This window comes from Tachyglossus aculeatus, chromosome 12 (assembly GCF_015852505.1).
Source record: "Tachyglossus aculeatus isolate mTacAcu1 chromosome 12, mTacAcu1.pri, whole genome shotgun sequence".
Classification (NCBI taxonomy): Eukaryota; Metazoa; Chordata; class Mammalia; order Monotremata; family Tachyglossidae; genus Tachyglossus; species Tachyglossus aculeatus.
In genome coordinates, this window is record NC_052077.1 from 26,212,677 (window position 1) to 26,228,860 (window position 16,184).

Here is a 16,184-nt window from a genome sequence, read left to right on the forward strand (position 1 = left end):
GTATCATTGATGATCATTCATGTCCCCTGAAGTGACTAACCTGTGGTTCAACTGTCTCTTTTCCTTTCTAATAATTGCACAGTAGCTTGGGTGAATGTGGAAAGATTCCGGTCATAAGTGTGCTTAACTATTTGTAGCCCAGCATTTTGATTTGAGTGTGTGTGTGTGTGTGTGTTCCATTTTCTAGAGGCTTTCAGACAGAAGCAAATACACAGACCGACTGTTATTTGGCTGCATTGAAGTTATAACATATATATTTTCTCTCTCTCTCTCTCTCTCTCTCTCTCTCTTTTAAGATGACCTTGAGTGATGCCATGAGGAACAAGGCGAGGCTGTCAATTACAGGAAGTACTGGAGAAAATGGACGCGTTATGACTCCAGAATTTCCCAAAGCAGTGCATGCTGTACCTTACGTGAGTCCTGGCATGGGGATGAATGTCAGTGTGACTGATCTCTCGTGATTGATAAGACCCTTTTGAGTGCCTTACACAATGGTTTTCTTGTGCGTTTATTGTCAAAGTGGTGAGAGGCATCCAGTATCTTGAAGACTTTTGTTTCAGCCAAGAATTCTTATATTTGTGGAGTTCATCTTGAATTGCAATGAATGCTTATAAAAACACATCATTTTCTACACACTTTCAAGATGAAGCTTGACTGACATGCACAGCTAACATGGAAGTACTGTAATCTGACTGAAGTCGTTGAACAGGCAACAACTAGTTTGTGCAAGCCACTGTTGTTAGTCCCTTGATTCATAATGACTTAAGCACACTTGACATCAACTGCATCAAGATGTGACATGTTTTATAGGAAAAAACAACCCTTTAAAACTAAAAAAAAAATATTTTTAAGTATTTTCACAAACTGGCTTTTAAATAAATTTGCTTCCATAATGGTTGGAAATGACAAACAATTTAAACTGTGGGGAAGTGATCAGAGAGGCTTAAAGCATCTGTTCCATATTTTTCAAAGCCAAATATGTAAATGCTAAGAGGAGGAAAAAAAATATAAGGTTCAAATCTTGTAATTTAATATGGTTATTAAAACTTTACTGTATATCCTATTCTTTAACATTTGGTGTTAATATCAAATTACTTGGCAATGCTTGACATTTGAAATAAAATTTTTTCTATGGTTTTATTTGCAAGTGGTCCAATTAATTTTGCTAGCTACAGTTTGGTCATAAATCTCAAAATGTTAAAAGGATATTACTTAGATTGTGAGGCCCTCAGACCGATCTAGACGGATCAATTTGCAAAGCCCCAGGAAGTCTTCATGTATAAATTTTCCCAAGTGAATATGTTAATACTGTTCATGACTACAGTGTATACTGCAAATGAAAAGGTGGACTAACAGAGAAGTACTTATGGGACACTATAAGTAACCTAACACCATACAGAATGGAATGCATTCTATTCCATAAATAATGCTAAGATTACAGAAATCAGGTATAAAACACCCTTCCAGTATCTTCTTAGACCCAAACTTGTAACTGTGAAAATTCCTAAATTAGACCTGTTTTTATTTTTAGAATCTGAAGGCATCCACGTAGATTTCCAACTATGACTATTTTCATGTTTTCTTCCCTTTTGATTCTACAAATTAGATCACCCCTAATTGGTTGTGATCAAATTTATTTTTTCACATGCGAAAGAATAAAACCAACCCATATAGGTTCTTAGATGGCCACTTTGGAGACGACACCATAGTTTCATTAATTTTATGGGAGTCGTATTCTCTGGGTGGCATATTCAAACATTAGTGGCAGAGAACGTGTCTCACCAACTCTGTTATTGTACTCTCCAAGCGCTTTGTACAGTGCTCTGCACACAGTAAGCGCTCAATTGATATGATTGATTCAAAAGGATATCTTTCCTTACATTTCCTGTTTCTCGTTGAAATAATGGTCAAAACTTAAGTTTTAATTGCTGTACTATTCTTTGCTTGGCTTTCAGCAATTTTTAACACTGCTATTATTCTTGTTGCTATTAGTCATTAATAGAGCACTTGATATTTTGTACAGTGCTTTTATACTGATCAGCTATTCCACAAAAGAAAAGAGGAGATACATTTTGGATTGATCCAAACTAGCCTTTTGCATTCCAAGTGGTAATATAGAATAACCCATTCCTTTTGCTCAAATTAGGTATCTCTCAATAGCATATTCCAGGGTAATCTAATTCAGTTCTTCACCTGACTCCTCACCAGAAATGTTGAAGATGCATTCTGAATTTTAATGATAGATGCTAGAATGACCAAATTGCAGACTAATTGTGTCCATATGGTACTAAAAACAATTTTTAAAGACTAAAAAAGATTACTGTATACAATGAAAAACTATTTACTGTACCTCTGGGCCTACTCTTCTGAAAAACTGTAGCTTACAAATCTTTCTTTGTCAAGCCTGAACTAATGTATATAATTGAAATAATGTAAAGTTATATTTTCATGTTTTTATAGTTACGACATGACAAAAATACATACTGTAAGACTTTCAATTACGGATAATGCTGATTGGATAATGCACATCTCAGTTACGAACAGTAATCGTAGTTTAATATTCATGTAACGGTGCATCAATATATTGCTATATAAATGTCTTTGTGCATTTAAGTGAAAAGTAGTCCAGAGTGATGACAGCTGTCTAAAGGTTTTTTTAATTCATTTTATATAGAAAATGTTACGGAAAGACCAAAATGTTTATGAAATATTCTTATGTAAATTTCCAACTGTCCTTTCTGATAGCTTTTTGTTTACAGTACAATATCTTATTTCTGCTGTGTTAAATGGGTGTCGATTCCAAGCAGGACAAACACTTTCAATAATTTCTTCTGAAGATGATGCGGATCCAGGTTTCCATGTGTATCTTCTCTAGGACACAAAATGCTTTGGGTTTTAATTTAAAATCTAACATGTGATGGCTTTTCTGGAGTGTTGTACAAATTAATCATACATAAAAACATATTCTTAAAAAAAAGCCAAAGATCCTTAATTTTTTTTCATTTAATGTTTAAAGTTGTTAATTCAAGGTGGGTGGGGAGGAGAGTAAGTGAACTCAGAACTTGTGCCTATGAAGTAGAATGTTCTTTTATGGGGTTTTTTTTTTTCAAGGAGACACAAATCTTTCCTGGTAGAAACATTACTTGGGTAAATGATCATGAATTCCAATATTCCAGAGTGTTTTTTTATAACCAGAATCATAATTTAATTGACACAGTTTTTAAAGATGAATGAAATTACCACCCATCACTCTATGTACTTTCTGATAATGGTAAGTTTGCTAACTACAAATTCAGGGTTAGTCCACATAACCAATTCTTTTAAACTATTCCTTAAGAATATGGTGGTAGTTAATAATTTCCCAGCATGAAGAAGGAAGAGATGAGACCTTTGGACTACAATGGATGACAATTAAGATTTTTAGGTAGGATATATTTAACTGAAATACTGGACCTTTTATACACTGTTGAGGGTTTTTCCCCTATCATTATTCAGGTTATTTCAATGTTCAATTTCTAAGAAAAATGATTTTAGACATGCCAAATACAACCCCACCTTCTTTTACTGTATATTTTATATTTATTTGGATTACCCCCTTTAATGTGCAAGAGGATTTGCATCTCTAGACTTTCCTGTATCTAAATCCCTCTATGGCACTGAAGTGGACTGCAATTAGTCATTCATTCCCTGTATGGGCCATTAAGGGGCTTCTTGGTACTTTGTGGTGGCAGATATTTCAAGGAAACATAAGTGGCAGTGAGAAGAGAACACAAGGTTTTGACTGTAGCAGGAGTGCATTAGATTGCCCCAAATGCCTTATTAGTTCAAGTTGGGAATTAGATGGAATTCAATGAGTTGGCTGCTTTTGTTGTTTAAAATTTTCTCTGTCTTCTCAAAATATTCTAAAAGTTCATTATTCGTGTTTTGAGAGCTCATCTTAATTTTTCAGAAGAACTTGAAAAGTTTTATTTTTTTCGCTAGGTTTATGCAGTTTGAGTGTTAGATAAATGTTTAACGGCTACCCATGGTCAGGCCTCTAGTTGCAAAAAAGGCAAATAATTGAGGCAATTATATATGCAATTCAAGCACCCCTCAACAAATCTAATTCTATCTCAATAATTTAAGTATAATTTGCCTGAATCATCATCTAAATGATCTATAACTCCACTTTCCTTTTCTAGCAGAGCCCTTTTAATTATATACTTAGGGTCATAGTAACACTTTTTAAAAAATAGTGTAATTATACTTATTAATCACTTATGCTATGCTAAATGCTGGGATAAATACAAGGTAGTGATATCTGACACAGATGAGAAAAGTGAAGCTCAGAGACATTGTGACTTGGACGAGGTTGCACAGTAAGCAAATGGCAGAGCCTAGGACTTGAACCTGGGTCTTCTGAATCCCAGTTTTGTGGTCTTTCCACTTGGCCATGCTGCACAATGTCCATATTATATCAACAAATCTAGCTGATTATTCCACAATTCGCGATTCACGAAGGTTATAAAAAGCAAAAAGTTATTCTGGACACCCACAAACTAAAAAAAAAAATAGTTGACAAAGATAGATCAGCTGAAGAGTAAAAACATGCAGGGCAAGAGCAGGGGATTAATACCTGTAGCAGCTGCCTGGACAGATTCTTGACCAAAGGCCTACAATAGCAGTCAATAGCAACTGTCCTGTTGGATGCCTGAGTCAAGTCCCTAGGATCAATTTATTGGATCAGTTTAGTGGTATATATTGAATGCTTCCTCTTTGCAGAACATTATATTAAGAAGCTCTTGGGAAAGTTCAGTGCAGTAGACTTGAAAAGCATGATCCTTGCCCAGTTGATCAAAGGATATTTACTGTGTGAAGAGCGCAACGAAACAAATGACAAAATTGGTGAACATGATCGCTGCCCGTAAGGAGATTACAGGCTAGGATGGTCTACTGCAGTCCCCATCACAAACTGGGCAGCAGGAGCGGCATTAATATGGGATGAAGTATCCTCTTCTGGGCTGCTGGGAGACCAGGACAGCCAGGTGGAGATAGTGGAGGAAGCAGAGGTGAATGAAGTAGGTAAGTGCTGCCCTTTATCTTCCAGCCATCAACCACTCACTTCTTTCCTCATCATCTCTCTCTCCCCCTCTCCTTTCTCCTTTGCCTCTCTGTTCTTTTCCATTTAATTCTTTCTCTCTTCCCTTCTCCCTATTTTCTCTATCCCCCATTTCCTCTATTTTTCTCTATTACCCTTTTCCTTTTTTCTTTTTCTTTCCTTCTTCCTCGAGTTTACCTCTGGTCCCCTTTGCTTGGCCAAGAAATAATAAAAAGAGGAAGTGAAGCTGCCAATTTGTGGCAAACACTGTGGCTAGTGATAATCATCTCAAATATCTCCTGTGGATGTAAGGTGCTGTGTGAATGAGCATTTTCTTCCTGTCCCAAAACTAGATCACAGGATTTATCTCAAAATCAATAGTATTTATTGAGAACCTACTGGGTTGCAAGACTACATTAAACTCTTGGGTGAGTATAATGGAGACAGAAAGTATTTTCCTTGTACTTAATAATAATAATTGTAATAATAATCATGGTATTTGTTAAGTGCTTACCATATGCCAGACACTGTACTAAGTACCGGGTAGATACAAGTAAATCGGGTTGGACACAGTCCCTGTCTGAGGTGGGGCTCACAGTCTCAATCCTCATTTTATAGATGAGGTAACTGAGGCCCAGAGAAGTGAACTGACTTGTCCAAGGTCACACAGCAAACAAAATTCATGACCTTCTGACTTCTAAGCCCGTGCTCAATCCACTATGCAAGGCTAACAGGAAACAGACACAAAATTATTTACAGATATTAGCAGTAGTAATAGTAGTACTGAAGCAGAGAAGAGAAGTAGAGCAGCAGTATAGTAAATAGTATAGGAGTAATCAGAAAAGTAATGTGTCTGTTTATTGTTGTATTGTGCTCTCCCAAGCATTTAGTTCAGTGCTTTGCATGCAGTAAGCGCTCAATACTCTTGAATGAATGAATAATAGCCTTCTAAACCTTAGAGTCTATGTCTACATAGACACGGAATGTCAGAGAAGCAGCGTGGCTCAGTGGAAAGAGCACGGGCTTTGGAGTCAGAGGTCATGGGTTCAAATCCCATCTCCGCCAATTGTCAGCTGTGTGACTTTGGGCAAGTCATTTAACTTCTCTGGGCCTCAGTTATCTCATATGTAAAATGGGGATTAAGACTGTGAGCCCCCCGTGGGACAACCTGATCACCTTGTAACCTCCCCAGCACGTAGAACAGTGCTTTGCACATAGTAAGTGCTTAATAAATGTCATTGTTATTATTAGTAGTAGTAACAAAAAATAATAGAGTTCATTATCCACTTACTGTGTGCAGAACACTGCACTAAGTGCTGAGAAGAAAAATATACAAATGGGAAATAGACAGGGTCCCTGTCCCTCAAGGGGCTCAAAGTCTGAAAAACAGGGGAGGGAACTGGTGCCAGATTCTTAAGGAGAGATGAAATAAAAGATTAAGGCAACCTAAAGACAAAATATTTACATGGCACTGTGAGTAAAGTGGCAGAATTTCAGGCTCTTCACAGCTTAGAGTCCTGTTACAACTGCAGCCATGGTGACCACTACAGCAGTAGCCTCTACAACCTTCATGATGTTTTGTGGAAATGGCATCTAGCCACTTTTCTGTTTCCTGTCTTGGAGGTACAGGGAAGCTTGGGATGGATGGGGAGAAAAGCATATAAAGAGTGGAATTTGTATATTAGTGAATACAAAGGTGGTAATAATAATAATGATGATGGCATTTATTAAGTGCTCACTATGTGCAAAGCACTGTTCTAAGCGCTGGGGAGGTTACAAGGTGATCAGGTTGTCCCACTGGGGGCTCACAGTCTTAATTCCCATTTCACAGATGAGGTAACTGAGGCACAGAGAAGTTAAGTGACTTGCCCAATGTCACACAGCTGACAATTGGTGGAGCTGGAATTTGAACCCATGACCTCTGACTCCAAAGCCCGTGCTCTTTCCACTGAGCCACGCTGCTTCTCTGACATTCCGTGTCTATGTAGACATAGACTCTAAGGTTTAGAAGGCTATTATTCATTCATTCAAGAGTATTGAGCGCTTACTGCATGCAAAGCACTGAACTAAATGCTTGGGAGAGCACAATACAACAATAAACAGACACATTACTTTTCTGATTACTCCTATACTATTTAAGTATTTTCAAAATTATATTGTCATATGTGTCTTCCTAAATCAATTTATGTTCTTTATCTTCAGCTAATCTTAAAAAAAAATAACTGAGCCCAGCATTTCCATGAAGAGTCACAAATCCTTATTTAGTTTCTCTGTGCTAGATTTTCCCTTCATTGAACTAGAGCTAACGGGTGGGGAAAGTCACAGGCAGCCAGAAAACTCTAATATAACTACCCATCTGAGAGTACTCCTGGAATGTGTTTGCTGCCAACATTGACTTTCATACATGCCAGTGAAAACCCTTCCAAGCTACCGGCTTCAGGCTCTGTCAGTTAATGATCTTTACTGCTGATTCTACTCATTTTTGATTAATTACAGTATTAAGAGAAAGGAGAGTAGGGGCTAAGAGGAATAAGGCTCAGCTAAGTAAATGAAGTGATGTGGTCTCTCATTGAGAAGGATGGAATAATCCGAAACCAAGTCTCAGGATCAAGGACCAGCATGAAGGAATTGATTATAGTGATAGAGGTTTGCAAAGTGTCACCCAGTTTCTCATTCCTACAAGTTGTGCTAATAACCTTTTAGGCAAGTAAGATAAAGTAGAAGGTATTCTATTTTAGAAGATGCTCTTTAATCCCTTGACTTGGCAGCTGAATCTGGCTCATGTTTTGACTAAGCAGCGTTCCTCAGCAGAAAGAACATGGGCTTTGGAGTCAGAGGTCATGGGTTCAAATCCCATCTCCACCAATTGTCACCTGTGTGACTTTGGGCAAGTCACTTGACTTCTTTGTGCCTCAGTTACCTCATCTGTAAAATCGGGATTGACTCTGAGCCCCCACCATGGGACAACCTGATCACCTTGTAACCTGATCACCTTGTAACCTGATCACCCTAGCGCTTAGAACAGTGCTTTGCACATAGTAAGTGCTTAATAAGTGCCATCATTATTCTTATTATTATACATTGTCTTCCAAGAAGGAAGCAGTGATCATTAGCTTTCTCTATGTTGGTACTGGGAAGAAGGAAAAGACCTTGCAGAGAAAAAGGACTCCAGCTATAAATGCACTTGGATCTTAGGTTAATATTTATACTAGTCAGCCTAGTGAATGAATGTCACATACATTCTTTGTTATTTTCTTGGTTATTTTCTTACTTTACCTTTAGTTGATGTTTGAGCTTGGTGATAAGATGTATTCAGTGTGCTTTCCTTCCTCGCTCATTATATTGCCCACCCCTCCTGACACTGGTTTTTCTAGCTCTTACTTCTCAGTTATATTTTTTTTCTATTTCACCATATGAACCTCAGTTGTTTTCTTTAGGTTTTTTTTCCTGCCATACGGGCCTCATTTAAAAGACCAATTGATTGGGTTTCATCTGTGAGTTTCGTACCGTTCATAATTTCACAATAGCAAAGTGTCATTAATAGTAGTAGAAAAAACATCATGGCCTGGTGGAAATATCATAGGCCTGAGAGTCCTCTGGGTTCTAGTCCCAGCTTCACTACATGTCTCCTGTGAGACCTTGGGCTAGTCACTTAAATTCTCTGTACCTCAGTTACCTCATTTGTAAAATGGGGGCTAAGATTAGGGAGCCCCATGTGGGACATAGACCATGTCCAACCTGATTAGCTTGTTTCTACCCCAGCGCTTAGTATAGTACCTTGCACAAAGGAAATACTTAACAAATACAATAAAAAAAAAGTACCTTGTTTACCTGTACATTATGTAAAGTGCATTTAAAAACATATTTTAAGAAAGTGAAAGGGGTATGAGGTGATCAATTAAGGAGAGAGAAAATATAACAGTCCCATTATCTTAGATGATAGCATGCAATTATGCCCTTTGACTCACACTGCAGGAAGAAGCATTAACTCCAGTAGCAGAGAAAAAGAACAATTTCATTGTTGCTGGATATTATGGAAGACAATGCTCACTAGGAATGGTCAACTGTGCTATTCCCAGTTGAGATTTCCCTAGGAAAATGTTTTTTGACTCGATCTTTATTACCATGAATTATTCATTTGTTCTTATAGTAGGAAATAGCACTTTAACCTCTGAAAGGAAAGAATAGACCCATTTATGCTTTTAATCCTATTAGATTATTAAATTATGATGCTATCTGTCCTATGGGATTTTCACTATTATTATGAAACTATAATTTGGGAGATTTTTCCCTAAAATTAAGTGCTTTATTGTGGAAACAGGAATGGTTTGCTAGTACTTTCTCTTGAAGTTGTTCTGCCATTAGTCTTCAGATTGTTGCATTTGTTGATAGCTCTGACAACTCCTATACAGTTAAATTCTGCCTTTCCAATGTTTATTCTCTCTTTTTACAAGAAGCCCAATTTCAATTTGAACCTGAATAGAGCTAAGATAACTAATGTAAAATTGCCTAGGAAGAGAAATGAATGAAATGTTTATGAAGATTAGCTTTGCAACCAGATTGTGATGCTCTTTTTCACCAACAAAAGCTATGTTTGTGAGCCCGTTGTTGGGTAGGGACCATCTCTATATGTTGCCAACTTGTACTTACCAAGCGCTTAGTACAGTGCTCTGCAAACAGTAAGCGCTCAAAAAATACGATTGAATGAATGAATGTCTTGCCCTCTCTGAGAAGATTTTGGGCATGTCTTCTAGTCGTCATCCTTTTGAATGATGAACTAGTTTTATTTCTAGGTCTACACTGTATGCCTTGCATTAATTAGAATTTATTGTAATCCTTGGTTCCAACTGCTAAAATCTTTTATATTAGGGATCAAAATTTATTTTAAAATATTGTACCAAGTCTTCACAAATGCAAAGCCACTTTTTGGATGTAAGTTAAACATTTCACAGGTGCTTGAATTTTTCAGGGTTTTGGAGTTTCAGTTAGTGCACTCAAAAAGTCACTAACAAGTCAGAGGGAAGAATCCCTTTCTTGTGCTAGACCCAATGCAGGAAACTCAAAGGCATTATCACACTTGAAAGCAATTCTACCCTGCTCAAATTGTCCAATATTTCAAGAAAGTAGCTTAGTTACCAAAAATGACAATAATTGTGGTATTTGTTAAATGCTCACGAACACTGTACTAAGTGCTGGAGTGGTTACAAGATAGGTCAGACATAGTCCCTGTTTCACAGTCTAAGTAAGGAGACAGAAGTGATATACAATTCCCATTTTACAGAGGAGGAAACTGAGGCACAGAGAAGTTGAGTTCTTGCCCAAGGTCACACAGCAGGCAAGTGGCACGGCCAGGACTAGAATCCAGGACCTCTGATTCCCAAACCTGTAATCTTTCTACTAGACCATTGAACCATTCATTTTTTAATTTACCATGTGCCCTGGGATGGAAACAACTGTTTTGTTTTATTATGAGCTATAATGCAGGCTTTTCCTCAGTCAATCTATAGTACTGATTAAACTTCTACTGTAACTGGGCACAGTGCTAAGCACTTGGAGAAAAATACAATTAAGTTAGCATATGTGAATTAGCCCTCGAAGACATAACATCCGAACAGGGGAGGCAGATATTAAGCATTATAGGAGAATTTGGTGTGTGTGCAAGGTGACCTGAAAATATTACAGGAGTCCTATGGGGATTCAACAGGTATAGAAGCTTAACACCAACAGAATTTCTTGAGTGCAACGGAATGGAAAATGAAACCCAATCAAGTGGTCTTTTAAATGAGGCCTGTATGGCAGGAAAAAAAAAATTAAGAAAACAACTGAGGTTCACATGGTGAAATAGAAAAAAAATATAACTGAGAAGTAAGAGCTAGAAAAACCAGTGTCAGGAGGGGTGGGCAATATAATGAGTGAGGAAGGAAAGCACACTGAAATGGGTTTGAGCAGAAGAAAAAAACAGGTTTGAGGTGGGGGAGGGACATCGGGTAATAATAATAATAATGGCATTTATTAAGTGCTTACTATGTGCAAAGCACTGTTCTAAGTGCTGGGGAGGATACAATGTGATCAGATTGTAATGTAATGATGTAATGATAGCATTTATTAAGCGCTTACTATGTGCAAAGCACTGTTCTAAGCACTGGGGAGGTTACAAGGTGACCAGGTTGTCCCACGGGGGGCTCACAGTCTTCATGCCCATTTTACAGATGAGGTAACTGAGGCACAGAGAAGTTAAGTGATTTGCCCAAAGTCACACAGCTGACAATTGGCAGAACCGGGATTTGAACCCATGACCTCTGGCTCCAAAGCCCGAGCTCTTTCCACTGAGCCACGCTGGTGGGTAAAGCAAAGTGATATGAAACTAACCAAGAGAAGAGGAGGACTGGCATTGAGAAGAATATACATTGAGTGTCTTCCCCCAGATCATTTAAAGACAGCAGCCCCCCCACCCCTTGGTTAGTTTATTTCTTCTAGGCATAATTGTTCATCTCCATCTTCCTGATTTGCAGTATGCCTCAAACTGCACTTTGGGAATTGAAATATCATTGGGCAGTTGGTTCAGGCACCTGCAGTTGTAAATAACAGGTAGCTGATGCAGACAATTGTTGTTAGGATTCCCATCCCAGTTGGCTTAATGAGTATAATGTTGATGGAAAATCAGTACTGCTCTTTAGCTACTGCTAGGAACAAATTAAAAATTTTAAAAACAAAACAAAATATTTTCTACCCACTCTTTTACTCATGACATCATACCCTTTGTCATTCTTGGAACAATCTTATCTCTCTTGCCGTCATTCCCTTGGTCACAGCCTCCCTCTTGCCTGGAATTTTATTTACATCTCATAGATCACCCCATCTCCACCTTATAAGCCCTAGTAAAATCACATTTCTTCCAGGAAGCCTTCCCTCACTTAACTTTCATCTATATCCCCATCCAATTTTCCTTCTCTAGTGCATCACCATGGCACCTGAGTCTGTGCCCCCTCAACATTTAGGTAATCACCCCATCTTTCCCAACCTCACAACACTTATATACATATCTGTATATATGTCTGTATATATGTATATATGTCTGTACATATGTATATATGTTTGTACATATTTATTACTCTATTTTACTTGTACATATCTATTCTATTTATTTTATTTTATTAGTATGTTTGGTTTTGTTCTCTGTCTCCCCCTTTTAGACTGTGAGCCCACTGTTGGGTAGGGACTGTCTCTATATGTTGCCAATTTGTACTTCCCAAGCGCTTAGTACAGTGCTCTGCACACAGTAAGCGCTCAATAAATACGATTGATGATGATGATGATGATCTTTATACTCAGCTGCTTCCCCTACCTGTAATTCATTTCAATATTTGTCCTCTGGTTTATTGTACACTCCTTGAAAGCAGAGTTCATATCTGCTTGCTCTACTGTACTCTTCCATGTCCTTAGTGCAATACTTTGCACAGAGTAAGTGCTCAATAAATATCACTGATTAATGACAAAAGTAAAGGAATGGGAGAAGAAAAAGCCAGGCAACCAGATAACCACTAATCAAGTAATTTGCCCCTAAAAAAAGGAGTTGGCTCCGTGAATGAGAAGAGGGGCTGCTCCTGTCTCTTGGTGTTTATTGAGAGCTATCTATTGCCGAGCACTGTATTAAGTGTTTGGGAAAATATAAGCACTTGGAAAAGTAGTGTCAGAATATCATCCTTAGCATCTCTTGCTTAGAGAGAGCAGATCCAACCTAATGATATGCTTTTTTTTCTTCCCAGAAGCTAAGTTTTTGGAGACCAGGAACTGCAGTGCAACAGCAGAAGACTCAAATGATGCAATTTTGATTCTGAGCTCATCAACCTCCTCTCAGTCATGGTTGACAATGACAAACATTATGACCAATGATCTGAGTGGAGGCTGACTTAGACCATCAGTTTTCATCATTTTTCCATCCCTAGTGTATTGTTGAAATTATATAAAAGGGAATGGAAAAAAAATAGAAATAGCATGATCTCTTCTTCAGAAAGACGAAATGTCTTTTGAAAGTATTTTATATTAAAATAGCGAAGTCTAGAATCATCATCATCATCAATCGTATTTATTGAGTGCTTACTATGTGCAGAGCACTGTACTAAGCGCTTGGGAAGTACAAATTGGCAACATATAGAGACAGTCATCGTGAAGCTAAAACCATCTTTGTTAAAGACTTCTCTGTACCTGGGCACTTAACTGCAGTTTGGTAAGCATGAAACACATGAGATTGAGCATGGACTCAGCTCTGAAGACTCAGGACAAGCTTTACTTGCTATCTAAAATTGTTGGTAGACTTAGTACAGTGCTGTGCATACAGTGAGCACTCAGTAAATAGGATTGATTCTGAGTTCCTTATACTGTACTGCAATTAGTTCAGCTACTGCCTCACAGTTTAGAAGGTGGCAACTGAAGAAGCAGTGTCAAAAAGAGAGAAAGAAGGGATTTGCAGTTGGTTAGGTTTTTTTAATATTTGTTAAGCACTTACTAAATGTCAAGCATTGTTCTCAACTCTGGGGTATCTGGGATCGATGCAAGTCAATCATGTTGGATACAGTCCCTGTCCCACACGCGGTTCACAGTCAAGTAAAATGGATTTGAAGTTGAGGCAACTTAGACACAGAGAAGTTAAGTGAGTTGCCCAAGGTCACACAGCCACAGAGCTGGGATTAGAATCAAGATCCTCTGGCTCCCAGGCCCATATTTTATCCACTAGGCCATGCTGCTTATTGGAAAGAGCTACGTTTCATTAGATTGTAAGCTTCATGAACCTGATCATGTTCCTTTTTTTCCTTCCCCTGTTTCCGATACTCTCATTTCTGTACTCTAAACTTGAGGGGCCAAATCAATCCTGGGTATAAGAGCTATATAAACTGCTAATCTGATCTGCACTTGAAAAAAATGTATTTTGTAAGTAATTCCAACACAAAGAATCAGATGAAAAGTTGATACTTTCCCCATTTGCTGATGTCACTTCAGTTTTACCATTGAATAGAGAAATGGAAAAGTATAAGGAAAAAAAAAAAACAAGAATCTGGAAATTAATCATGTTCATATTTAAGCTTAACTGGTACAATAAAAAAAATCCACTCACCATTTCTCTGGTGAAGTAAGTTCTGAAGTTATTCAGTTGTGACAAAAATGGTTGGGTTGGTTGTGTAAATAATAGTTCTTTCAAGGGACTTGGCTGTGGCTGGATGTCTTTTTTTTTTTATTGGTGCAGGTGCATTAAATTACAGAGAGGTCAGTGTTCTAAGTGCTTCCTGGGGGACTCCATTAAGTGAGATAATTGGGCAAATGAACTGAATTCTGGAGTAGATATTTTGTCTAATGCCCTTAGGGAACTCTTCAATCCTATTTCTGTTGGCAATACTGTTCATCTAAATCCTTCCCCAGAATAAGAACCAAAACAATAATGCGTGGACAAAGACAATTCTTTATTACCAGGTTCTATTTCAAAAACAAACTCACTCCAGTTGAGATAATTATTCCTCCTCTTAATGGTGGTTTCAAGAATAGCTGTGATAAAGAGCAAAGGGAAGACCTCCAGAGGAGGCATATTAGGGTCAGCCAAAAAGATGAAAAATCATTGCTTGATTTCCTCATTAACTAATTTAGGCTTGGGCTCAAACTTGACAGACCACTGATTCATTAAAGGAGGGAACTGCACAGTGACCTAATGGGTAAAACAGAGGTGGAAAGTCCTGGGTTTGAATCCCTGCTGTGCCATTGGTTTGGTGTGAGACCTTGGGCAAATCCCATAACTTCTCTGGACAATAGTTTTCTCATCTGTAAAAAGGGGATAATACAGGTCATGACCCCTGTGACAGTGATTGTCAAATCTCATAATCTTGTAACTATTATTATTATTACATTTGTTAAGTGCTGTGTTCCAAGGACTGTTATATGCACTTGGATACATACAAGTTCATTAGGTTGGATGCTGTTCCTACCTCACATGGATCTCACAGTCTAAGTAGGAGGGAAAATAGGTATTTAATCCCGACTTGTACTTCCCAAGCGCTTAGTACGGTGTTCTGCACATAGTAAGCGCTCAATAAATATGATTGATTACAGTATGCTCTATTGAATACAATTGTATTCAATTGATTGAATACAATTTTACAGTTGAACCTGAGGTATAGAGATGTTAAGTGACTTGCCCAAAATCATACAGCAAACAATTGGCAGGGCCAGGATTAGACTGGCTATTCTAATTCCCGGGCTGGGCTCTTTCCTCCAAGCCTCATCTCTCTTAGTGTTAGCCTCATCATCATCAAATGCTGTCAAGTCATTTCTGATTCATAGAAACCCTGTGGACATATTCTTTCCAAAACGTACTATTTTTGCTTTTCTGTAGTGGTGCTGGTATGTAAGGGGCATCAGCTTTGCTTGATGGTTCAGCTTAGACCTTTCCAATACGGGTATCCGTCGTTAGAGAATATCTCTCAGTGACATATCTCTAAGCTTCATTGGAGTACTGAAACTCTTCTGCCTTGATAAGACATTGATTCATAGGAGAGGCTTACCTTGTAGAAAGGACTTCTTTTTTTTATAAAGGCCATAATAAAGTGGCAGTGAGGATATAAGCAGAGAAGTAGTTATGGTATTTATCGTGCCCCTACTGAGTGCAATGCTTTTTTATGTGCAAAAGTACAACAGCATGTATCCATCAACAGTATTTATTAAATGTTTACCCTTTGCAGAGCACTGTAAAAGCACTTGGGAAAGGTAGTAGCCATGAACCCTACCCTCAGAGAGCATTCATTCTAGTGAGGAAGACAGACTTTAAAATACATTAGATGTAAGGAGAAGCAATAGAGCATAAATCAATATATTGATCAGTAAAATTTATTGAGCACTTTATTGTATGCAAAACAACGCAATAAAACAGAATTGGTAAAAATGGTAGAAATGTTCCCTGCCCACATCAAGTCTAGAGGGGGACTTACTATTGTAAGATATAAAGATATGTATATAAGTACAAAGGGAAATAAAAATATTCAGAGAAGCAGCATGGCTCAGTGGAAAGAGTATGGGCTTTGGAGTCAGAGGTCATGGGTTCTAATCCCAGCTCTGCCACTTGTCA

At 37.9% G+C, this 16,184-nt stretch overlaps 1 protein-coding gene across 4 annotated transcripts in view; it reads left to right on the forward strand.

Moving 5' to 3' along the window:
• Positions 1 to 2,964, forward strand: part of GRIA2 (glutamate ionotropic receptor AMPA type subunit 2) — a 109,602-nt gene extending 106,638 nt beyond the window's left edge. For all 4 annotated transcript variants that reach the window (XM_038754913.1, XM_038754912.1, XM_038754915.1 and 1 more), the window contains exon 16: positions 297 to 2,964. In XM_038754913.1, the coding sequence (XP_038610841.1) occupies positions 297 to 461 (165 nt within the window). In that variant the 3' untranslated portion in view covers positions 462 to 2,964. The remainder of the gene's footprint in view (positions 1 to 296) is intronic.
• The last annotated feature ends 13,220 nt before the right edge of the window (positions 2,965 to 16,184 follow it).